The following is a 26,036-nucleotide window of genomic DNA, read 5'->3' as shown; positions in this document are numbered from 1 at the left end:
ATCTCCTAGGGCAGTGGTTGGCAAACTGCGGCTCGCGAGACACATGCAGCTCTTTGGCCCCTTGAGTGTGGCCATGAAGTTTCAATTGCACTGTACGTGCACGCCTGCACATGGTATTTTGTGGAAGAGCCACACTCAAGGGGCCGCAGTTTGCCGACCACTGTCCTAGGGCAAAGGAAACTAAGGAGAAAATAAAGAAATGGGACTACATCAAAATAAAAAGCTTCTGCACAGCAAAAGAAACCATCAACCAAACAAAAAGGGAGCCCACTGTATGGGAGAACATATTTGGCACTGATACATCTGATAAAGGATTAATATCCAAAATATATAAGGAACTCATACAACTTAACGAAAGGAAGACAAACAATCCAATTAAAAAATGGCCAAAGGACCTAAATAAACAATTCTCCAATGAGGACATACAGATGGCCAAGACATATGAAAAAAATGCTCAAAGTCACTGACCATCAGAGAGATGCAAATTAAAATGACCATGAGGTATCACCTCATACCTGTGAGCATGGCTACTATTGACAAATCAACAAATGACACGTGCTGATGAGAATATGGAGAAAAGGGAACCCTAGTACACTGCTCGTGGGAATGCAGATTTATGTGCACTGATCACCAGGGAGCAGACGCTCACACAGGAGCTGCCCCTTGATGGTCAGTGTGCTCCCACAGGGGGAGCACCACTCAGCCAGATATGAGGCTCACGGCTGAGGCTCACGGCTGGCAAGCACAGTGGCAGTGGCAGGAGCCTCTCCCGCCTCTACTGCAGGCAGGCAGTAAGGGGTGAGGCATCCCAGACTGCGAGAGCCCTGGACTGCAGGGGGGATGTCTGCCTGCCGGCTTAGGCCCGATTCCAGAATTGGGCCTAAGCCGGCAGGCAGACATCCCCCAAGGGGTCCCAGATTGCGAGAGGGTGCAGGCCAGGCTGAGGGTACCCCCTTGCCCCATGCATGAATTTTGTGCATTGGGCCTCTAGTAATTACATAAAAGAGAACATGGCTACTAAATGTATATATCTTGGTCTTAGAGAGGATTTAAGAATTTGACCCCAAAGGTAAGGGAAGTAAAAGAAAAAATAAATGGGATTAGCCCAGCCAGTGTGACTCAGTGGTTGCGTATTAACCTATGAACCAGGAGGTCATAGTTCAATTCCTAGTCACACACATGTCCAGGTTGCAGTTGTGGGCTTGATCCCCAGTAGGGGGCATGCAGGAGGCAGCCAATCAACGATTCTCTCTCATCATTGATGTTTCTATCTCTCTCTCCCTCTCTCTTCCTCTCTGAAATCAATTAAAATATATTAAAAAATAAATAAATAAACAAATAGGACTATGTCAAGCTAAAAAGCTTCTGCACAGAAAAAAAAAATCATCAACAACAACATCAACAAAAAGCAATCATCCAAATGGGAGAAAATACTTGATATTTGCAAACAACAGCTCTGGCAAGGGGTTAATATACAAAATATATAAAGAACTCATACATCTTAACAACAAGAAAAACAAGCAACTAATTAGAAAATGGGCAAAGGACCTGAACAAACACTTCTTCCAAGAAGACTTACAAATGGCCAACATATATATGAAAGATGCTTAACTTCACTTGGTATTAGGGAAATGCAAATCAAAACTACAATGAGATACTGACTCAGATCTGTTGGAATGGTTATTATCAACCAGACAAGCGATAACAAGTCTTGGAGAGGTTGTGAGGGAAAAGAAACCCTCATTTACTGCTGGTGGGATATAAACTGGTACAGCCGTTATGGAAAATAGTATGGTAGCTCTTCAAAAATTAAGAATAGAGTGACTATATGACCCAGAAATCCCACTTGTGGGCATCTAGTTGAAAATTTTAAAAGCCTTTATGCACAAAGATATGTGCACCCCAATGCTCTTTGCAGAATTATTCACAGTGGCCAAGACATGGAAATAACCAAAGTGTCCTTCAAAAGATGATTGGATAAAGATATATAATGGAATACTACTCAGCCATAAATAATGATGAAATACTGCCATTGCGACTACATGGATGGCTCTTAAGAATATAATGATAAGCAAAGTAAGTCAGACAAAAAGTCAAGAACCATATGATTTTACTCATATGTAGGATATAAAACTGAAGGTAACAAATTAACTAACAAACAAGCAAAGACTCATTGACACAGACAATATTATGGTGGCTACCAGAAAGAAAGGGGGATAGAGGATATTGATGGGTAAAAGGGATTGAGTGTATGGCAATGGAAGGAGATGTGGTGGGCATGCAATGCAATATACAGGTGATGTAGCATAGAATTGTACACCTGAAACCTATATGATTTTATTAACCAATGTCATCCCAATACATTTAATTTTAAAAAATCACAATATTCAAGAGTGTCATACAATTAATAACTAAAAGGAAAGCTTGTTTCTGAACACATGAAATTAATTAGTGTAAATCACAACCATTTTTTCAGATTAAAAGCTAGGATATTCCTAGCATTGAGTTTGAGGGAGGATGGAAAAGGCATTGATTACATTGCATTTGAGATTGACAGAAATCACAACATCCAATCCTCTGTAATTTCTTTTATTTAAATGAGTTTCATTTTTATCTTATTCTAAAACACCTCCTGAGTATTAAAATAAAATACAATTTTTGAAAATAAATACTTCACTATGTTAGTGATTCAAAAGGAGGCATATCAGAATCCTTGTGTTGGGAAGAGATGCCACAGAAATGTGCATGCCTTGGTTAGGCAGAAAATGATTTTTTTTTAATTCTAAAAAACTAGTGTCTTGCAAAAATACAATCATAAACTCAGTCAGACACCTCAAACCCAAATTTTAATAGAGAAACTTAGTTATAAACTACCTCCAAAGAGCCCATGAGGTCTAAGAGAATGCAAACACTGGCTGAGAATTCAGGATTTATCAAGCAGGCATCAGAGGTTATATTTGTCAAAAAGGTAAAAATAATGTATTTCATGAAACTACTGGAGAAAGGTGAAAGGAGAAATCTCTTCCTTGAAGAAATCACTGTAATCTTATATTATTCTTTTGAAACAGCAAATGTCATTCATCTAAATAAAAATTTAACAACATAGAGCAGAATTGTTACAGAATGAGAGCTCAGATCTCTTTTAGGGAAAGATAACTAACAAAGGTAGGTAGCCTTTTATGAGGAGCCCTTAGCAGAACCCATGGATAAAGAGAAAGCTATGCCCCAGAATACCTCAAAGTCCTGAATCCAGAGTCAGCCTCTTTTGTGACTATTAAGGATGAGACTCAGTTGAATTAATTAAAACCTGAAGGTTGCTCTTCAGTTTTCCAGCAGTCAAGGAATCCAGAATGAGTTGTCCTTTTATTAAATGGCTCCCCTGAATATCTTCTAAGCATTCATATGTTTTGCCAGCCCACCAGAGACTGGACTTCTTACTCTCCCTTGTGAGCTTTATATTTTCTCACTTGAGACACTTCAGACTGCCTGCTACTAAAACAGAGAACTGATTGTTCAGGTTTATCTGCCCTGGGGCCCTGAAACTCATCACCAACTTCTCTGGAAATACCAGTCTTAGCACAATTTGCATTTCCCACCATTCGCAATAGAGTCTGACTGGGAACATTTGCGTTTCATTTTTAATGCTATTGTAATTAAATGTAAGAATGCAATGATGGCACTTTCTGCCATGAGAACAGCATATCACAGATAGTAATTTCTCCTTCAGCCTGGATTTAGGAAGGTAGACACATGGAGCAGTTCTAAATCTTTCCCAAATATTGTAATTCATCCTATTTCTGCTGGGCCACAATAATCACAGACAGGATAAAGTAACCTAGAGCTGCCTGCAGATTCTTATATAAGAAGTATGAACATGTTATTGTAAGTCCCTAAAATTTGTAGTAATTTGTTTTGCAGCATTATTGTAACAATAGTTAACAAATGTATCTTTTTTAAAAAATATGGCCCTAACCGGTTTGGCTCAGTAGATAGAGCATTGGCCTGCGGACTGAAAGGTCCCAGGTTTGATTCCGGTCAAGGACATGTACCTTGGTTGCAGGCACATCCCCAGTAGGAGGTGTGCAGGAGGCAGTTGATCAATGTTTCTCTCTCATCGGTGTTTCTAACTCTCTATCCTTCTCCCTTCCTCTCTGTAAAAATATCAATAAAAATATAAAAAAATATATACGAAACCAGTATGGAATCTTAATGTCTATTGCTTGGATTTTTGAGGCAAGACATTTTACAGATCTTAAGAAAAACTTTATCAAACTCAGTAAATAGGAGTGTTTATCTCCTATTTTCAGTTCTTTTTATCTATCCTTTTGTTCTATAAGTGGCATTTATATGTGGTTATGGTCCATCTTACAAATTAAGTTTCCAATCTACTGTGCAGACTGCACCACAAATAAGTATGTACTCTAACATCTTAAATGATGCTGATAACAAATGTTGGAACAATGTGTAATGAATTCAACAATTAAGAAAAAGATGCTTCTTTGAAATATTAATGAACTCTTCCCAGAGTATAAGAAACCTAAAATAATCTTTGAAAGGCAAGAAAAAGTTTCCATGATGATGGAAGACCTAATAGACATAACCAGAGAAAATATATTAGGACAAGTTAGCTGAAACAGTGCAAGAACTATGTAGTTAGACATTGAATTTGAAATGTAAAGCTAAGGACTTTTTAAAGAAAACATTATAGCTATATTCCCTGTACCTTACATTTACCCATCTATTTATTTTCTCATTGACTTAAAAAACATACATCTCCTTATTTTACTCATTTATTTAACAAATATTTATTTAATGAAAACTATGCTAGGTTCTGTTTTAGTAAATAAAACACAAACATAACAGTTTCTTTTCTTGTAGATTTGTAATTATTGAAAGAAAAATAGATATTGAAAAGATAATTACACAATTTTAATTTAAAATGAATTGACCAACAAAATAAGACCTGAAGCACGGAGGCATGGAACAGACTCATATACCTCATTGTGGGGATGAGGGAAAGAGAAGAGATAAACCAAAGAACTCATATACTTATATGCATAGCCTATGGACACTGGCAATAAGTGAAGACCTGGGGGAGGGGCAGGAGCAGGGAGGAGGGGGATATCCAATGAGAGATATCTGTAATACTATCAACAATAAAAAATTTTATTTATAAAATTAAAAATATATATTTTATATACTTGAATAGTTGGCTAACTACATAATGTTCATAAAATATTAATATTTTAAAGATAAATTACATTTATATTAATTTATAGACTCAATATAGCTCAAATTAATGCTAAGAGAATATTAGAAACAATAGGATAGTTTAATCTCAAAATTATTTGAAAGAATTAATGTTTACTAATAGCTAAGATGATTATAAAACAATGGGGAGAAGTTTTACTTTTAATTCACTCTACTGGATTTTAATAAAGCCATAGTAAAAGAAAACACACACACACACACACACACACACACACACACACACACACACACAATGGTCTTGGTTCTAGAAGAAATGGAATAGCGAGTCAAAAAACTAGCTATGGATATATATATACTGAGTGGCCAGATTATTATGACCACCCCATCAGTACAATGGAGTGAATTAGTTATGCAAATAATAATAATAATAATAAAACCTTGAGAGTATTTGCTTAGGAAGTTTTCAATATTCAGTATTTTTGGAAGTGTCAATGAAGTATTGATGGGGTGGTCATAATAATCTGGCCAGTCATAATAATCTGGCCACTCAGTGTATATATGGTATAAGCTGGTCTTTCTTCATTTGTTCACTCAGATCCATTCTCACCCTTTTTTTCCTGACCTCTACCAACTCAATCATCTGGGGTCCCTTTCTTTCTTGCCTAGGGGGGGGTCATGGGCAGGAAACTGAAGACTGGGAAGAGAAAGAGGCCAAACTATCAACTGCCCCCTGGTGGTCAGTGCACGTCATAGCAAGTGGTTGACCAGTCAGCAGGGCAGATGCTCCAAACAGTAGGTTAGCTTGCTGGGGTCCAGTTGATCAGGACTGAGCGAGATTCATCGGACACACCCTGGAGCCCTCCTGTGGTCCGTCCCAGCCTGATCATACACTAGTGGGGTCCCTTGGCCTGGCCTGCACCCTCTCACTATCGGGACCTCTCGGGGGATGTCGGAGAGCCTGTTTCAGCCCTATCCCACAGGCCATTTCCCTTAGGAGGGTGCCAGATACAGGGCTCATGGCTGGCGAGTGCTGCTGTGACAGTGTGAGCCTCTCCTGATCAGAACTGATTGGGTGTGAGCCCATGGCAGGCACAGTGGGGCTGGAATGAGCAGTAGCGGTAGATAGGAGCTGCAGGTGGCGTTGGACTGTGGGTTTCAGCCCGATCCTCAAAGGCCACCAGGGGGCCCCACCTGTGCACGAATTCTTGCACAGGGCTTCTAGTATATAAAGAAAAACTCAGGCTAGTGTCTTGTGACATTGGAATGAAAAGTATTTCTTACTAAATTCCCAAAGTGATGTATTTTAAAAATTTTTTTTAATTTTAATATATTTTTTATTGATTAAGATATTACATATGTGTCCTTGTCCCCACGTTACCCTCTACCCCCCACCCCCTTACTCCCGCTCATGCCCTCACCCCCCCCCCCCCGTTGTCCATGTCCATTGATTAGGCCTATATGCTTGCATATAAGTCCTTTGGTTGATCTTTCCCCCTTACCCCCACCCTCCCCTACCTTCCCTCCAAGTCCCGACAGTCCAATCAATGCCTCTCCGTCTCTGGATCAGTCCTTGTTCATCAGCTTATGTTGTTCATTATATTCCACAAATGAGTGAGATCATGTGGTATTTATCCACTCTCCAGTTCCATCCATGCTGTGGCAAATGGTAAGAGTTCCTTTTTCTTCTTCCTCTTCTTAAAGAATACCTTTCAGCATTTCATATAATGCTGGTTTGGTGGTGATGAACTCCTTTAGCTTTTTCTTATCCCTGAAGCTCTTTATCTGACCTTCTATTCTGAATGATAGCTTTGCTGGATAAAGTAATCTTGGTTGCAGGTTCTTGCTATTCATCACTTTGAATATTTCTTGCCAGTCTCTTCTGGCCTGCATGGTTTCTGTTGAGAAATCAGCTGACAGTCGTATGGGTACTCCCTTGTAGGTAACTGACTGTCTTTCTCTTGCTGCTTTTAAGATTCTCTCTTTATCTTTTGCTCTTGGCATTTTAATTATAATGTGTCTTGGTGTGGTACTCCTTGGATTCCTTTTGTTTGGGGTTCTCTGCGCTTCCTGGACTTGTAAGTCCATTTCTTTCACCAGGTAGGGGAAGTTTTCTGTCATTATTTCTTCAAAAAGGTTTTCAATATCTTGCCATCTCTCTCCTTCTGGTACCCCTATAATTCTGATGTTGGTACGCTTGAAGTTGTCCCAGAGGTTCCTTACACTATCTTCATATTTTTGGAATCTCTTTTCTTTTTTCTTTTTCGGTTGGGTATTTTTTGTTTCTTTGTATTTCAAATCTTTGACTTGATTCTTGGGATCCTCTTGTCTGCTGCTGGATCTCTGTAAATTATTCTTTATTTCAGTCAGTGTATGCTTAATTTCTAGTTGGTCCTTTTTCATGTCCTCCATGGTCTCCCTATACTTATTGAGGGATTCATTAAATTTATCGGCGGTTTCCATAAAATTCTTGAAAAACCTTATAAACGTGGCCTTGAACTCTATATCCAATCGTTTGCTTTCCTCCATTTCTGCCATTTGTGACCTGTTTCTTTGTCTCCGCATTTTGGCAGCTTCCCTGTGTTGATAGAGTGGCCCTGTGCGCCAGGTGTCCTGTAGGGCCCAGTAGCTCAGCCTCCCCAGTTACCTGGGGTGGACACTCTTGGTGCCTTGGTTGTTGTAGAATCACTGGGAGGAATTGACCTCCAGGCCAATTGGCTGTGAGAATCAGCTGTGTCTAAAGTGGGAGAACTTCTGTGCTGAAGACACCCTTCTGGGGCAAGACTTGCTTCAGTGGGGCTTTGGTGCTCACTGAGTCTGCTCCCTGAGTGTGTCCCTTATGGATCTGAGGAGTTGCAGTCTGGATGGACCCCCTCTGACCACTGGGTACAGTGGCTCCTGGATCTAAGGAGGTGCTAATTCAGCCTCTGCCTGAGGCCACACAGCAGGAGCCATGAAGAGGCTCAGCTGTGAAGCAATGCAAGCCGCTGCGGGGCCTTGGGCCTTCTCTTGGAAGTTCCGGGTCTGCCTGGTTCGGCTGCAGTTAGGTACATTCACATGCAAAAGCCTCTGCCGCAGCCTGGGTGGGGCGGGGTCTCAGGGAGTCAAAGGGCGGAGAAAGCAGCTATGGCCGATTCTCCGCCCGGAGTCGCGCGTCTCAGTGTCCCGGTAACGGCTGCAAGCACCTCTGAGGGAAAGCCGCCCTCAAGTTCGCCCGCTGCCGGACAGACCAGCCTCTCCCCGTATGAGCCCTGGGTCCCCAGAGACTTCCCGGAACCGGAGTTCAGAGCAGTCAGGAGCTTGTGATTCAAAAAGACAGCCGCGTCCTCAGGTGCTACCCCCTTTCCTCGCGCGTGCGCGCGTGAGCCGCCGTACCTCTGCACTTCACCTCCGCAGCGCCTCTGGCTCTCAGCGTGCTTTTCTTTCCTTCTAGTTGTAGAATTTACACTCAGCCAGCCTTCCTGTTGTTCTGGATGATGTTTGCTCAGTCCTTTGCGGTAATTTTCAATTGTTGTGTGAGGCGACAATTTCCCGGTGTTTACCTATGCCGCCATCTTAGTTGCTTCTCTATTTTAAAATTTTAATTTTACAAATTTAAATTAAATATTTGTGCTAAGTTAAGGGCATTATAGACAAAATTGGCAGATATCTAATATGCTGGGAAGATATTTTCAAAGCCTAATGATAATAATGGATTAATACCTACAGGCATAGAAATAAGGAATAAGACAGAAAACCTAACAAATAAATTGTTAAATTGTGGAACTAAAAAAAATATACCAAGGGATAGAGCTGAATAGTTATACCTGTATGAAGAAATTCATAATCTCTCTAGTATTCTACAAATAAAAAAAGGAGAAGCAATTTCTCACCCATTGAATGAGCAAAATAAAGAAGTTGAGTAATTCTGATTATTGATAAGTACTGATACAAGGGGAGCTAATATTTACTGCAGGTAGGAATGAAAATATACCCATCTATTCAGGAATGTAATTGCTTAATTTAGCATTAAATTAAGTATTTGTGTATTTGCGACATACTAAGGAGATAGTTTGGTATATACCTCGAGAAACTTTTCACAGATGCCCTTGTAAACACGTAAGAGAATGTTTCTCACAGTTCATTTCTTCAAACTAGTTTTTTTTTTTTTTTAAAAAAAAAAAGCTTTGAAAATTATTTTCCAAGTGCTTGTTCTGTGCTCATATCAAATTGAATGTAGTATGGTTTTCAGGAAGAAAGCATAACTGGTGGAGAAGTAGGAAAAAACTGTATTCAGTAGGTGTGGAGGAGTAAGAGGAAATTCTAATTTGTGTTTGCAAAGTTAACTTAGAGGGCATATAACTGCTAATAAGAACAAGAATTTCCCTTAACTTTGTTTCATGATGGTAAGTTTGTTTCATCCAGGGGAAAATATATAAATAAAGACTCCTGAGCTCAGATATTATCTCAGGCTAAGGCATGTCATGTTGGGACCTGTCTCTTGCAAATATAACACAGAGTTCTCTTGCATGACTCATGGTGCTGCTGCAAAAGAATTTGAGGTTTTATGGCAGGAAAACAGATACCTTACTGTTTTCCTTATGAAGGAAGGGAATATATATTTCAGATTGGCCAGAACAAAAGTTCTGCCAGCAGGCAATAGGTGGAAGCTCTGGTAAACAGAGTGCCCTCTTGACTGTATTGTAGCTGTTACTGACTGTTGGTGGAAGATTACTACCAAATCACCTTGAGACACTGAGCCAACTTTCAGAAGGACCTGGAAAGAAATATCCTCTGGAACCTGGAGCTCAAGTAAGTGATCAGATTGAGAACGGTGGTTAGGGACAAGGCTACCTATACCTTACCTCCTTTATTATAGCATTAGGAGTTTCTTTAGCTCTAATTCCTTAATTTTTTGCCAATCTTTTCATCACAGAATAGCAATATCTGGGGATTTAGAAAGCTAACAGGCAGTGTGGTATTTCAAAACGAAGGGTCTCCTTTTAAATTTCACTATTGTATTGATTATTAAAAACTGGACCTATCGTCCAGTCAGTGTTGCTTAGTGATTGAGTGTGTCCCATGCACCAAGAGGTCACTGGTTCAATTACCTGTTGGTGCACATGCCTGGGTTGCCATCGTGATCCCCAGTAGGGGGCATGAAGGAGGCAGCTGATGTATGTTTCTCTCTCATTGATGTTGCTATCTTTCCCTCTCCCTTCCTTTTTCTCTAAAAATCAATAAAAACATCTTTCAAATAAGTAAATAAATAAATAAATACAAACTGGTCCTATCTACCCTGAGTCCCCAAAGTGGTGTTGCTTCCCAGTCTCTTTTTAAAAGCACTCAATAAAACTTATAGTAATGCCAGTGTTTTAGACCTGATAGACACCACAGTAGATGCCCCCAGTTACCAAGATTCCTCTCCTGTAATATGGATGGTATAATTATTAAACTCAAAAATTTAATATTTTTAAAAATTACTCAAAAATTATTACTAATATTTTAATTGTATTTTTTAAAGTAGGCTTAAAATGTATTGAAGTATAAGGGATATACAAAAAACTGCATGCATTTAATTTAAATCATTTGTTAAATTTTACATGTGTTTACAGCTGCAAAACTATCACTGTAATTAATATACCAAACATGTCTAACACTCCCAAAAGTGTTCTCATGCACTTTTACAATTCTTCCCTCTCCTCCTATCCTCAATTTCTACTTTCATAGAGATTATTGCATTTTATAAAATTTTACATACATGAAATCACACTGTATAAGTCATTTTTTCTGCCTAAATTCTTTTTAATTCAGCAAAATTCTTTTGAGATTCATACATGTTTGTAAAAATGGTTCATTCATTTTCATTACTGAGTATATTATATTATATGCATATATCAGAACTTGTTCATGCTTTCATCTATAAATGAAATTTTGAGTAATTTTCAGTTATTAACTATTACAATTAAAGCAACCATGAACACATGTATAAGTCGTTATATGGACATTTTAAATAAGCTTGTTTTTTAAAATGAGTATCTTTCATAGATTCAAAGTCTAAGTTAATAATTTTTTAAAACATATTTTTGTTGATTTCAGAGAGGAAGGGAAAGGGAGAGAGAGATAGAAACAGCAATGAGAATCATTGATTGGCTTCCTCCTGCATACCCGCTACTGGGGATTGAGCCCACAACCCCAGGCATGTGCCCTTGACCGGAATGGAATCTGGGACCCGACGCTCTATCCACAGAGCCAAACCAGGTACAGCAAGTTAATAATTTTGAATAGCAATGGACAGTAATGGAGGGAAATAATGTAATACAGGGGTCCTCAAACTACAGCCCGCGGGCCACATGCAAATACAAATATTGTATTTGTTCCCATTTTGTTTTTTTACTTCAAAATAAGATATGTGCAGTGTGCATAGGAATTTGTTCATAGTTATTTTTTAAACTGTAGTCCGGCCCTCCAACGGTCTGAGGGACAGTGAACTGGCCCCCTGTTTAAAAAGTTTGAGAATCCCTGATGTAATAACTATGAGTCATTTAAAGATTATAACCCTTTGGAAATTATAATCTGCTCTTTGGGTGTTATGCCAACATTTGCCTACCTCACAATGGAAAGTGAATCATCTGATGGGCCAGTGTTCCTGATAATCATTTGTCATATCTGTCAGATATCCCATATAATTAAAGCCTAATATGCTAAGTGTCTAGTTGTCCAGTCGGCTGTTCAATCAATCAAAGCTAATATGCTAATGATATGCTAAGGCTGCTCAACCGCTTCCTATTATGTGCACTGACCACCAGGGGGCAGACAGTTCTACAAGTAGGTTAACTTGCTGGGGTCCGGCTGATTGGGACTGAGCTAGACAGGCTGGATACACTCTGGATCCCTCCCATGGTCCCTCCCCTGCTGGCCAACCTCCCACATCCCTCCCCGGCCCTGATCATGCACTGGTACTGTCCTTGGCCTGACCTGTGCTCTCTCGCAATCTGGGACCCCTCAGGGGATGTCGGAGAGCAGGTTTCGGCCCGATCCCACAGGCCAGGCCAATGGACCCCACTGGTGCATGAATTCGTGAACCAGACATCTAGTGTAAAATAATAAAATATTAAGCACCACTGTTTTCAATATTTTCACATTGGCTTTATATAGATCAAATTGGCCCCTCTCACTTGTTTGAAGAGTGACAAGTATCAGAATTTGTTTCTTCAGATCTTAACTAATTACTTTAGCACTGGACTATGATTTGAATAAAGTCCTACATTTTCCTTTAAAACATACATTTTTTGAACCACTTTTTGGTTGATGTTGTTATTTCATGTGTTTGAATCAATTCATAAGTTTCTAAATATGAATGAGTATGGTTGTCAGATAAAATGCAGGATGCTGGTTAATATTTCAGCAGCTTTTCCTTTATATATATATATATATAACTAGAGGCCTGGTGCACAAAATCGTGCACTGGTACAGGGTGTCCCTCAGCCCAGTCTGAACCCTCCCCAATCTGGGACACCTCGGGGGTTGTCCGACCTCCAGTTTAGGCCTAATCAGTCCTAAACCGGCAGTCGGACATCCCTCTCACAATCCGGGACTGCTGGCTCCCAACTGCTTGTCTGCCTACCTGCCTAATTTCCCCTAACTGCTTCTGTCTGCCAGCCTGATCACTCCTTAATCACTTACCTACCAGCCTAATCGATGCCTAACTGCTCCCCTGCCGGCCCGATCGCCCCCTACTGCCTTCCCATGCTGGCCCAGTCCTCCCCAACTGCCCTCCCCTACTGGCCTGGTTGCCCCCAACTGCCCTCCCATGCAGTCCTGGTCTCTCCTAACTGCCCTACCCTGCTGGGCATCTTGTTATGATATGAGGTGGCCATCTTGTGATAATATGAGGTGGCCATCTTGTGATGACATGGGGGCAGCCATCTTGTGACCACATGGGGGTGGCCATCTTGTGTGAGGGTGTGATGGTCAATTTGCATATTACCTCTTTATTATATAGGATGTATAAAATTATTAACAAGGTGTTTTAGTGCCATTTTGATTTGTTTTCATCTTAATTGTTCAAGGAAATGAATTAGAAAAATATTTTTCTTACTTTACTATGCACACTTAGGCATTCATGCTTTTGTGCCTGCCATTTTTTTTTTCTCCCCCATTCATTCACTTAGAATATTTTTCCACTCCATTTGTTACTCCTGTCAAAAAATGTTTTAGTAGGTTGAGTCAAAATGTGAAAGAGAGATAAATAGATAAATAGTAAAGTGTGAATTAATGAGAAGGAGAAATTGAGAAGTCTCTCTTTATCAGAACCATGTGAGGGGACATGGTCATTTTGTTGAGCACTGAGAGGAGATTCTCAAAGTTTTCCCTCTTTATAATATTGACTTAATTTTGTGTATCTTGTCAATTTCTACCCACTAACAGTCTATGACTTTCTTTTTGTCTCCTTTCTAGGCATGATGAAGTCTACATCCTCTTCTTTTTCTGGGTACTTTGTGAGTATTCTTCTCCTACAAGTGATGACATCAGCATCAGGTAAGAACATCTACATTTTTCTTACTGAGTCCCAACTATGGAAAGAATCTTTGGCAGACTTCCAGAGTCCAGTTGAGCATGTAAGATGCTTGAAAAACATCATTACATCCTCACATCAAGTAAAAAGCTGAAAATCAACAACACTTCTTATGTCCAATAGAAAAGTGAGGTCACAGGATAAGCTATTGGCCCCTGAATGGGAGGATCAGACAAGTGGATTCAGAGATTCACAACCTTCCAGACCAGAAAATTCTGAGAGAACCAGTACTAAGATAGGAAAATCTAAAGTGTAGTTACTAAATTGCTAGAGGCTCAGTGTAGACAAGTCTCATAGAATTGTACATATACTCTTGAAACCTATGTAATCTTTTTAACCAACATCATCCCAATAAATCTGATTTAAATAAATTGCTAGAGGCTCAATGTACACAAGTCTGAGAGTTAAAGATTCCAAGAGGGACCAGTTATGGGAGAACTCAATTTTTTGAGTTTTACCTCCAGGATTTTTACTAGAGTCTCACAATGAATATTGAAGAAAAATCCTCTTGTGTTTTAGGTGAGGGGGCTTGGGGGTTGGGGGATAGTAGCCATTTTGAAATGGCCTGCCTTCAAGAGTAACTATTTTATTACAGCCTAACCTATTATTATTTTATCAGAGCCTGACTGACTGGGGGCAGGAAAATATCCAACTCTAGTACAGTCTAGCCATTGTGTCACACCTTGAAAGAGAAGACAAGCACTTAGGAACTTCATAGCCAAGGACATAGGCTCACTAAAAGACTGAAATCTACTCACAGGGCTATAAAATACCTTCCCTCCCCTGACACTTACTATAACATCAATAAAAGCTCTTAACCTGAGTTTCTTCCTTTTACCCAGTCCATCATGTTTGACTTTCAGCAAAAAATTGTAAGACATACTAAAAGGCAAAAAATACAGTTTGAAGGGACAGAGCAAGCCTCAAAACTAGACTTTGATATAGCAAAATTGTTGGAATTATCAAACTCAGAATTTAAAATAACTATGATTAATATGCTAAGGATTCTAATGGAAAAGTAGCAATATGCATGAGCAGATGGACAATGTAATCAGAGAAATAGAAATTTTAAGAAAAAGTTTGAAAATTATAGAGTTCAAAAACATTGTAACAGATTCAATTGCCTTTCCATGTGCCCATTAGTAGACCAGACATGAATGAGGAAAGAATCTCTGAGTTTGAGAAGATATCAACAGAAACTACCAAAACTAAAAAACAAATAGAAAAGGAATTTAAGAGAGAGAGAGAGAGAGAAAGAGAGAGAAAATCTAAGAATTCTGGGACAACTACAAAAAGTGTGATATACATATAATGGGAATAACAGAAGAAAAAGATAAAGGAATAAAAGAACTATTTGAAACAATAATGGCTGAGAATTTCCCTAAATTAATGTCAGACACAAAACCATATATCCAGGAAACTTAGAGAACAAAAAACAGGATAAATACTAAAAAATTAGACCAGAACCTCTCTGCAGATCCAGACCAGAACTTGGCTAGAGATCCTGGCTGGAGATCCTGGCTAGGCTGCTGATCAACTGAACACTGTCTCCGTGTCCTTCCTTCTTCGCCGACTCCGTCTACGCCTTTGGGAACCCCTGGACCTGCTGGGGTTGGACCCCGGCATTTTATTAGAAAGATAAATTTTTTTACATTTTCTTTTTAAATTAACTTTATTAGGGGGGAATGGTTAATAAGATTATATAGGTTTCAAATGTACAGTTTTATGATACATCATCTGTATATTTGGGGTTTTTTTGTTTTTTTTTAATATATTTTATTGATTTTTTACAGAGAGGAAGGGAGAGGGATAGAGAGTCAGAAACATCGATGAGAGAGAAACATCGATCAGCTGCCTCCTGCACACCCCCCACTGGGATGTGCCCGCAACCAAGGTACATGCCCTTGACTGAAATCGAACCTGGGACTCTTGAGTCCGCAGGCCGACGCTCCATCCACTGAGCCAAACCGGTCAGGGCCATCATCTGTATATTGCCTTAAGTGTTCACTACCCAAAGTCAATCATCTTCTGTTACCATACATTTGATACCCTTTACTACCCACATCCTCCTCCTCTCTGATAACCATCATACTGCTGTGTTTGTGAGTTTTTGTTTGTTTTTCTTGTTTGTACATTTGTTGCTTTCAGTTTATATCTCACATATGAGTGAAATCATATATCTCTTAACTCTTTCTGTCTGACTTATTTCACTTAGCCTGGTGTTTATTCTCAAGAACCATCCATGTTTTCGCAAATGGCAGTTTTGCATCTTTTCTTATGGCAGAATAGTATTCCATTGCAAATATGTACCACATCTTCTTTATCTAATCACTTATTGAAGGACACTTCAGTTGTTTTCATGTCTTAGCCACCATGAATAATGCTGCAATAAACATAGGGGCCGCTGGTTCAAATGGAGACTGTATTCTTATTTTTTTGAGGAGCCTCCATACTGTTTTCCGTAGTGGTGGTACCAGTTGACATTACTACCAACAGTGAAAGGGTTCCTTGTTCTCCACAACCTCTCCAACACTTGTTATTACTTGTCTTGCTGATAATAGCCATTCTAACATGTTTGAGGTGATATCTCATTATAGTTTTGGTTTGCATTTCTCTAATAGCTAGTGAGTTGAGTATATATATATATATAGTCTGTTACTATTATATAGCTTACTATTTTTTCTTGGTTTATCAATATATCATATCTGTCCAAGCCTATATAAAAGGTGAACTTCCCTTTATAAATCTATTCTCTCATTTGTGATAGACTGATCAGTTATACACTGGATCAGTTAGTATAGTTTAAGTTATGTAGGTATGACAACTCTCAGGTCTTGGTTCTTCTTTCTGTTTCATGCAGTTGGGCCAGAGGTCTTTGGCCTGAATTACCAGGATACCAGGATAATGAACATTGTAAAAGTTTTTGATGATTGCATCTCAACACTAAGCATACAGAACTGCTATAGCAGGAGAAAAAAATTGAAGCATTGAGCACAAGTAATTAAAGTCTTTATTCAGGAGATATTTTCTCTCACATTTTATTGGCCAGAACTAATCGCATAGCCATATCTAAATTCAAGTAGATAGGAAAGAACATACACTAAGAAATGGAAAGAAAAAAAAATTATTGGTCAACATTAATAGTCTTTATTATTTAGTATATTGTGATAACATAATTTCCCCAATAGTTGTAATGCAATAATTACTTTTAAAATTATATTCAAAAATTCTTGCACAACAAAAAGTATGTTCAATTTTAAAGCAGAGATTTTTTCTCTAAATAATCTCTATATTCCATCTTTGTCCTTTTGATGATTAATATTTTAGCGCTTTCACTTTAATTAGTCATTATAGGGCAAAAGCTTTTTTAAATAGTTACCTTTTGTAAGTAATAATATTAATATTCTTACTTTACAGTTATGAATGTTTACATTTTGAAAGACTAATAAATTTGATCAGGGGCTTATGCCAGAAGAAGCAGACTTAGGATCTGAATCTAAGCTCATTAAGTGTTTAATTAGCAGATAATATAGGTTCTCTAGTTTAAATTTTAACTCACCTTCTAAAGTTCAGATCAAGTTTCATCTCTTTTGTAAGATTTCACAAATCTTAACCATTTAATAATCAAACTTTTTCCTTCAGTTTTTCTAATGCTTGTCTAGCCACACATTTTAATTTTATATATGCCACCATATTTGCACTAAATTTTATTAAACTGAATTCAATCCAATAGTGGGGCAAACACTTTAATTGATTTAATTATAGCCTGGCTGGCATGGCTAATTGCTTGAGTGTCGACCTATGAACCAGGAGGTCACAATTTGAGTCCAGGTCGGAGCATGTGCCTGGGTTGCAGGCTTGATCCCCAGTGTGGGGCATGCAGAAGGCAGATAGATGATCAAGGATTCGCTCTCATCACTGATGTTTCTATCTCTCTCGCCCTCTCTGAAATCAATTAAAAAATTAATTATAAATTAAGTACATGTATGCAGTTTCAAGTTTACATCCCTGCTGATTTATTGTAGAGGGGCTGCCATTCTTCGCTTCAGTAAGGATACCATTCTCTCCATAAATAAATGCAGCAAGATCATCAGACATAGACTTTTAAATATGATCTAGATATTAATAAAACATATTCTTTGTTACCCTCAAAAAAAAATTATATTGGTGCAAGCCATATGAAAACTGCAGAAAAAGGAAAAATCTTGGAAAAAAATCCCAGTTCACTTATAGAGCTTATAATAAATGTTAAAAGAAGTTCTTCACAGAGAAGGAAAATGATACAGGTCAGAATATCAGATCTTCATAAAGAAATGAAGAGCTATATGGAAGGAATAAATTAAGGCAACATTAACATTTTTATTTTTTATGTTAATTGATCTAAAGATAACAGTTGGTTCAAAATAACAATAGCGATTATGTAATCAATTATTATAGTTTATGTATAACTGAACTGAATGACAGTGATGATGCAAAGGATTGGAGACAGATACTAAGAATTCTTGGTTATTAGAAGACTAGAGGCCCAGTGCACAAAAATTTGTGCACTGGTTGGGGGGGCGGTATCCCTCAGCCCCACTTACTTGTGCTCTTTCACAGTCTGGGACCTCTCAGGAGATAATGACCTGCTGGCTTAGGCCCGCTCCTGGGTGGCAGAGGGCAGGCCCAATCCCTATATGCCTGCCCCGCAGCCCCTGGTCGGGCTCAGAGCAGGGCTGATTGGGGAGTTGGGGCACCGCCCCCTGTCATGCACAGACCAGGGCGGATCAGGGGGTTGGGGCACTGTCCCCTGTCACACACAGAGCAGGGCCCATCAGGGGATTGGAGAGCTATCCCCTATCAGGCACAGAGCAGGGCCAATCAGGGGGTTGGGGCACCTTCCCCTGTCACGAACAGAACAGGGCGGATAGGGAGGTTCTGGCTCCACCCCCAGTCACACACAGAGCCGCAGGGCGATCAGGGGGTTTGGGCGCTGCCCACTGTCACACTGATCCAGGGGCCAGGAGGCCTCACGGCTCCGCTGATCCCGGTGCTGGGAGGCCTCACAGCTCTGCTTGACACCAGGGCAGTGAGGCCTTGCTGCTCAGCTGATCCCGGTGCTAGGAGGCCTCGCTGCTCTGCTGATCCCGGTGCTGGGAGGCCTCGCAGCTCCACTTGACACAGGGGCAGTGAGGCCTCGCTGCTCTGCTGATCCCAGTGCTAGGAGGCCTCGCTGCTCTGCTGATCCTGGTGCTGGGAGGCATATTACCCTTTTACTATATATGATAAAGGCCTGGTGCATGGGTGGGGGCCGGCTGGTTTGCCCTGAAGGGTGTCCTGGATCAGGGTGGGGGGGTCTCGCTTAGGTGCCTGGCCAGCCTGGATGAGGGGATGATGGCTGTTTGCAGCTGGTCACACCCCCTTCAGGGTGGGGGGTCCCACTTGGGTGCCTTCCCAGTCTAGATGAGGGGATGATGGCCTTTTTCATCTGGTCACACCCCCTTCAGGGGGGGTCCCCACTGGGGTGCCTGGCCAGCCTGGGTGAGGGGCTGAGGGCTGTTTTCAGGCTGGCAGGTGACTGAAGCTCCCAACCTCTCCTTTTTTTCTTTTTTTTTTATTCTGGGATTTATTTACCTTCTATGGCTGTCACTGGAGCTGAGAGCCGCTTTAGCTCTGAGGCTCGACTCCAGCTCTGAAATCCTGGCCAGCTGAAAGCAGGTTTCTGGGTTTTGTTTAGCTTCTATATTTGTAACAATGTTTCTTAGAGAGCAGCTCAGAGGCCAGCAGTGGCAGGCATGGAACCTTGGCTTTCTCCATCACTGGAGCAAGCAAGCCTCCGACTCGCTTCAGTTGCCTGGCTGCTGGCAGCCATCTTGGTTGGCAGTTAATTTGCATATCACCCTGATTAGCCAATGGGAAGCATGTTGGAGCTACGGTTAATTATCATGTTTGTCCATTATTAGGTAAGATATTTACATTATCCATGAAGTAATATAGTGTTATTTTTCAAAATACCTATTGAAACAGAACTCCCATTTTCTTCTTCCAGCCACAGAAAACTATCATTCTACTCTCTGCTTCTATGAATTTGACTATTGTAGATACCTCATATAAGTGGAATTATGCAGGATTTGTCTTTCTGTGACTGGCTTATTTAATTTAATATATTCTCTTCCAGGTTCATTCATGTTGTAAAATATGGCATGATTTCATTTTTAAGGCTGAACAACATTCCCTGTTTTGTATATGTCACACTTTTCCTCTTGTAAAACTGAAATTCATTATATTAAAATGAGTTTCTTGTAGATAACATATCACTAAGTCTTGGTTTATCAATCATTCTGACAATCTCTGTCTTTTAATTGCTATATTTAGGCCATTGACATTTAAAGTGAATATTGACATAACTGGATGAACATCTAACATATTTATTACTGTTTTCTATTTGTTGCCTTTGTGTTTTTTTTTCTATATGTGGTTTTATTTTCTATCAAGTATAAATTTTCTTTGTGGTAAAATAGCATTAACTATATTAACTATTTTTAAGTGTACAATAATATTTAATATACTCATAATGTTGTACAGTCATTACTGTATTCTTCTCTTGCTTGCATTCTCTTTTTAAAAGATAATTTCTTCACTTTCAATTTATTTGAGTCTTTGTATCTAAAGTGACTCTTTTATAGATAGCATATGGTTGGATGATGTGTTTTTTATCCATTCAACCAACTCTGTTGATTGGAAAGTTTAATCCACTCACATTTAAAGTAATGACTCACTTTGGCTCCCAGTGAGAAGGCACCTAAGGCTTCACAACATATTTCTTGCCGGGGATTAGAAAACATTTAATCTCTAAACCTAGAGCCAGCACTCAACTTATTTTTCTAAAGTCTAAGGAATAGGGAGTCAGGAAGATGGCGGCGGTATAGGCAGACGCGTCCCAGGTCCTGTCCCTGAGCAAATGGAGTGAGCAGCTGAAACTAGTAACATCCACCCCGAATTGGCGAAATTCCTCAGCTGGCGAGATGGTTTGCAGCTGGGAAGAGCAGAACTCCCCTGGAAAGGTAAAAAAAACCCAGGGATTTGGGCAGGAAAGTTTGCCAGACCTCTGAGCCCAGAGAGTCGGAGGGAGACCGCGTGGCAGACAGCCGCGTCCCTTGGGACAGGCATAGCCCCTAACAGGGGAAAGGAGAACCGCGGGATTCCTGGTGCTGCCGGGGGAATTGAGAGCTCGGTCTGTGATCACAGAGGACTGAGCCTAAAGGGGGCAGCCTGAAGAGCTGACCAGACCATGCAGTCCCGGTAAGAGAAGAAGCTTACAGAAACCAAGCCTTCCCCGTTTCCGCGGCCGACGTTTGTTTGTTTGTTTTCACTGAACCCTGTTCATGGGACATTTCGGATACAGACACTCACCTGTGCTGAAGAGAGGGAGAGTGTGCGGAGGAGTGGAATCTGGGGAGAGACTGAGGAGAGAAGGGGGGCCGGGAGAGGTGGCAGCGAATTGAATGCTGAGTCACCCCTGAGCCCAGGACTGAGGCAGCCATTCTCTCCAGAGAGTGAGACTCCTCCCCCCAGCCCCCAGGCAAGGAGCACAGCCACACCCAGATTCCACCCTGTAGGAGATCAAGGATTAAAATAACCTGATCAGTCCTTGGGAGTTAACAGGGTCTGGCCTATAGAGGGATTTTCAATCCCAGCAACAACACAGCACTGGTAATTCTTATGCAGCCAGCTCTGGGCAGTGAACTTCCACTGGACAGAGAGGCCCTATAGCCTCAGAGGCCAACCCCAGAACACTGCCACCCAGAGGCTGACCCACAAACTTACTCTTTGCTAAACACAAAATAAGGCAGTCTGGGAAACAAATGCGGCTTGCTTTAAAATAAGGACTGTGGTTTACAACACAGAGGAACAGTGTATCGCAGGGAAACTCAACACTCTCCTGAATACCTGGCAGGTCTAAGGCGAGCCACACTGAAGAATAGAAGAACCGAAGGACCTTCACTACTGCAATATTTTTATTTTTTTCTTTTTTCACCTTTTAACTAAGAAACCAATTTTTTTTCTTTTTTTTCTTTTTTTTTCTTTTCCTCTTCTTTTTTTTTTTCTTCTTTTTTCCATCACCTGACTTTACCCTTTTAATTACTACCTTCTTATTTTTAACCAGTATTATTACTGCTACCATTTTACCATTTTTTTTTAAAGTGCCATTTTATTTTCTCTTTATTTTATTTTGGGATTAGTGTTCTCCATTCTATTTTCATCGTTATATTATTGGTTGTTTCTAGTTTGCATTCATCTCCAGGGAGCTGTTGCTGGAATTTGTTGGGATTAATGGCTGTTCTATAGGAGTATTCTCCTCATATAAAAAAGTCTCTTCCCCTCTTCCACTTCATTCTCTCTTTTCGCTCTTTTTTTTTCTTTTCCTTTCTTTTCTCGCTTTTACTTTCCCCCCTCCTTTTTCCCAATTTCATTTTTGCACTCCTTTTTTTGGTCCCTAATTTTCTTTTCTTTTTTTCTCTTTTCTCTTTTTCTCTTCCTTCTTCCTTATCCCCTAATTCTCTTAATTCAGGTGGTCACCTTTATTTGGGGTTATTAATATCGTGAATATATTTGTGTATAGTGCCTGGTACGTGGTGCCTTGTTGTGTTGTATTTTGTGCCTTTAAATCAACACAGCAGATCCAAGCAACAGCAACCTCCTGAGCACCACACCCTCTGCTGAGGAACAGCAGCTGTACATGAAACCTCGCCCCACCAGCCAGAAGAGCCACCACAGCTGTGAACAGCACCCACCAGAGGAGCTGCTGCCAACTGAAGAGCAGCTGCTACCGCAACCGCCCGAAGAGCAACCGCAGACCAAGGAGTCACTGCCACCAAGGGAGCAGCCACTGAACGACTCAACGTCTAGATATGTCAGTGAGATCAAACATGGGTAGACAAAGAAACCCCCAAAGGAAAGAGAAGGAGGACTCTCCAGAAAAGCAGCTAAGTAATACAGAGGCATGCAACATGACAGAAAAAGAAATCAGAATAAGGGTCCTAGAGTGCATAAACCGGATGGAGGAAAAAATCGACAACCTCAGCAAGAAGCAAGAAGAAACAGATGAAAAAATCGATAACATATGGAAGAAGCTAGAAGAAACAGATGAAAAAATCAACAACTTAAGTAAGACCCAAGAAGAAATGAAGAGTGATATAGCTGCAATGAAAAACTCCATTGAAAGTATCAACAGTAGACTAGGAGAAGCGGAGGACCGAATTAGTGATTTAGAAGACAAGGAAGCAAAACACACCCAAAACGTACTGCAATTGGAGAAAAAAATGAAAAGACAGGAGGAGAGCCTAAGGGAGCTTTGGGACAACATGAAACGAAACAACATACGAATAATAGGGGTACCAGAACAACAGAAGGATGAACAAGGAATAGAAAACCTATTAGAAGAAATAATATCAGAAAACTTCCCCGAGGTGGGGAAGAAAAAAGTCACACAATCCCAGAGAGTCCCAAACAAGGTGAACCCGAAAAGACCCACACCAAGACACATCATAATTACCATGGCAAATGTTCAGGACAAAGAGAGAATCTTACAGGCTGCAAGAGAGAGACGGAAAGTTACATACAAGGGATCTCCCATTAGATTGTCAAATGATTTCTCAACAGAAACACATCAGGCCAGAAAAGAATGGACGGAAATTTACAAAGTGATGCAAAGCAAAGGACTGAATCCAAGAATACTCTATCCAGCAAGGCTATCATTCAAACTTGAAGGGGAAATAAGAAGCTTCACAGACAAAAAAAGGCTAAGGGAGTTTATCACCACCAAGCCAGCAATGCAAGGAATGCTAAAGGGACTGGTATAAAAATAAGAAATAAAAAGCTCAGAAAGAAAACAGCCACACAAAAACAGAAATGCCTACAAACAAGTACCTTTCAATAATAACTTTAAACGTAAACGGACTAAATGCTCCAAACAAAAGACATCGAGTGGCTGAATGGATAAAAAAACATGACCCATACATCTGCTGTCTACAAGAAACCCACCTCATTAGAAGGGACTCACACAGACTGAAAGTGAAAGGATGGAAAAATATCTTTCAGGCAAATGGAAAGGAAAAGAAAGCTGGGGTAGCAATACTTATATCGGACAAAATAGACCTCAAAGTGAAGGCCATAACAAGAGATAAGGAAGGCCACTTCATAATACTAAAGGGATCAATACAACAAGAAGATATAATCCTGGTAAACATATATGCACCCAATGCAGGAGCACCCAAATTCATAAAAAAACTCCTGGAAGATATCAAAGGAGACATCGACAACAATACAATCATAGTAGGGGACTTTAATACACCACTGACAGCACTGGATAAGTCCTCTAGACAAATAATCAGCAAAGATACAGCAATCCTAAATGACTCACTAGATCAGATGGACTTAATAGACATCTTCAGAACACTTCACCCGAAAGCCAGGGAATATACATTCTACTCAAATGCTCATAGGACATATTCAAAAATAGGCCATATATTGGGTCACAAGCAAAGTATCCCCAAATTCAAGAAAATTGAAATCATAAAAAGCGTCTTCGCAGACCACGATGGCATAATATTAGAAATAAACTACAATAAAAACAACCCAAAATACTCAAACACCTGGAAGCTGAATAGCATGCTATTAAATATTGATTGGGTTACCAATGAAATCAAAGAAGAAATTCGAAACATCCTGGAAACTAATGACAATGAAAACACAACAATCCAAAACCTATGGGACACAATGAAAGCAGTCCTGAGAGGGAAGTTTATAGCTCTACAGGCCTATCTCAACAAACAAGAAAAAATGGTAGTAAATCATCTAACTCTACAACTCAAAGAATTAGAAAGACAGCAACAAGAAAACCCCAGAGTGAGCAGAAGGAAGGAGATAATAAAGATTAGAGCAGAAATAAATGACATAGAGACCAAAAAAACAATACAGAAAATCAATGAAACCAAGAGCTGGTTCTTTGAAAGGATAAACAAGATTGACAAACCTCTAGCCAGACTCACCAAGAAGCAAAGAGAGAGGACCCAAATAAACAAAATCAGAAACGATAGAGGCGAAATAACAACAGACCCCACAGAAATACAAATGATTGTTAAAAAATACTATGGACAGCTCTACTCCAACAAACTAGACAACCTGGAGGAAATGGACAAATTCCTAGAAAAATACAACATTCCAAAACTCAATCAGGAAGAATCTAAAAATCTCAACAGGCCAATAACTATGGAAGAAATTGAAGCAGTCATCAAAAAACTTCCAGCAAACAAAAGCCCAGGACCAGACGGCTTCACAGGGGAGTTTTACCAAACATTCAAGGAAGAACTAAAACCTATCCTCCTCAGACTACTACAAAAAATTCAAGAGGAAGGAACACTTCCAAGCTCATTTTATGAAGCCAGCATCACCCTAATACCAAAACCAGGTAAAGACAACACAATGAAAGAGAATTACAGGCCAATATCCCTCATGAACATAGATGCCAAAATCCTCAACAAAATCTTAGCAAATCGGATCCAGCAGTACATCAGAAAGATCATACACCATGACCAAGTAGGATTTATCCCAGGGATGCAAGGATGGTACAATATCCGCAAATCAATAAACGTGATACATCACATAAACAAATTGAAAGAAAAAAACCACATGGTCATATCAATTGATGCAGAAAAAGCATTTGACAAAATTCAACACCCATTTTTGATAAAAGCTCTCAGCAAGGTGGGAGTAGAAGGATCATACCTCAACATAATAAAAGCCATATATGACAGGCCCACAGCCAACATCATACTCAATGGACAAAAACTAACACCATTTCCCCTAAGAACAGGAACAAGACAGGGATGCCCCCTCTCACCACTCCTGTTCAACATAGTACTGGAAGTGTTAGCCATTGCAATTCGGCAAGAAGAAGAAATAAAAGGCATCCAAATTGGAAAAGAGGAAGTAAAACTGTCCTTATTTGCAGACGACATGATATTATACATACAAAACCCTAGAGACTCCATCAAAAAGCTACTGGACTTAATATATGAATTTGGCAATGTAGCTGGATACAAAATTAACCCCAAGAAATCCGAGGCATTTCTATACACCAATAGTGAACTTTCAGAAAGAGAGATTATAAAAACAATCCCGTTTACCATCGCACCAAAAAAATTAAGCTACCTAGGAATAAACTTAACTAAAGAGGTAAAAGACCTCTACTCAGAAAACTACAGGACGTTGAAAAAAGAGATAGAGGAAG

The 26,036-nt window shown here is 39.9% G+C and overlaps 2 protein-coding genes across 6 annotated transcripts in view; one reads left to right on the top strand and one right to left on the bottom strand.

The window, feature by feature from the left end:
- The window catches only part of LOC118676429 (putative selection and upkeep of intraepithelial T-cells protein 1 homolog), an 80,904-nt gene extending 77,421 nt beyond the window's left edge, over positions 1-3,483 (bottom strand). For all 4 annotated transcript variants that reach the window (XM_036350322.1, XM_036350324.1, XM_036350323.1 and 1 more), the window contains exon 1: positions 3,235-3,483. The gene's annotated coding sequence lies outside the window, so the exon portion shown is untranslated. The remainder of the gene's footprint in view (positions 1-3,234) is intronic.
- A 6,315-nt stretch (positions 3,484-9,798) lies between these two features.
- LOC118676430 (selection and upkeep of intraepithelial T-cells protein 8-like) overlaps positions 9,799-26,036 on the top strand; it is a 39,900-nt gene continuing 23,662 nt past the window's right edge. Inside the window, exons 1-2 of one of the 2 annotated variants that reach the window (XM_036350328.1) lie at positions 9,799-9,999; positions 13,648-13,728. In XM_036350328.1, coding sequence (XP_036206221.1) covers positions 13,650-13,728 — 79 coding nt within the window. In that variant the 5' untranslated portion in view covers positions 9,799-9,999; positions 13,648-13,649. Of the gene's footprint in view, positions 10,000-11,401; positions 11,449-13,647; positions 13,729-26,036 lie in introns of those variants that run through there. The other variant, XM_036350327.1, reaches the window with a different exon arrangement.

The sequence above is a fragment of the Myotis myotis genome, unplaced genomic scaffold, assembly GCF_014108235.1.
Source record: "Myotis myotis isolate mMyoMyo1 unplaced genomic scaffold, mMyoMyo1.p scaffold_m19_p_2, whole genome shotgun sequence".
NCBI lineage: Eukaryota > Metazoa > Chordata > Mammalia > Chiroptera > Vespertilionidae > Myotis > Myotis myotis.
The sequence above is the reverse complement of the archived record's forward strand: the minus strand, read 5'-3'. Positions and strand labels throughout refer to the sequence as shown.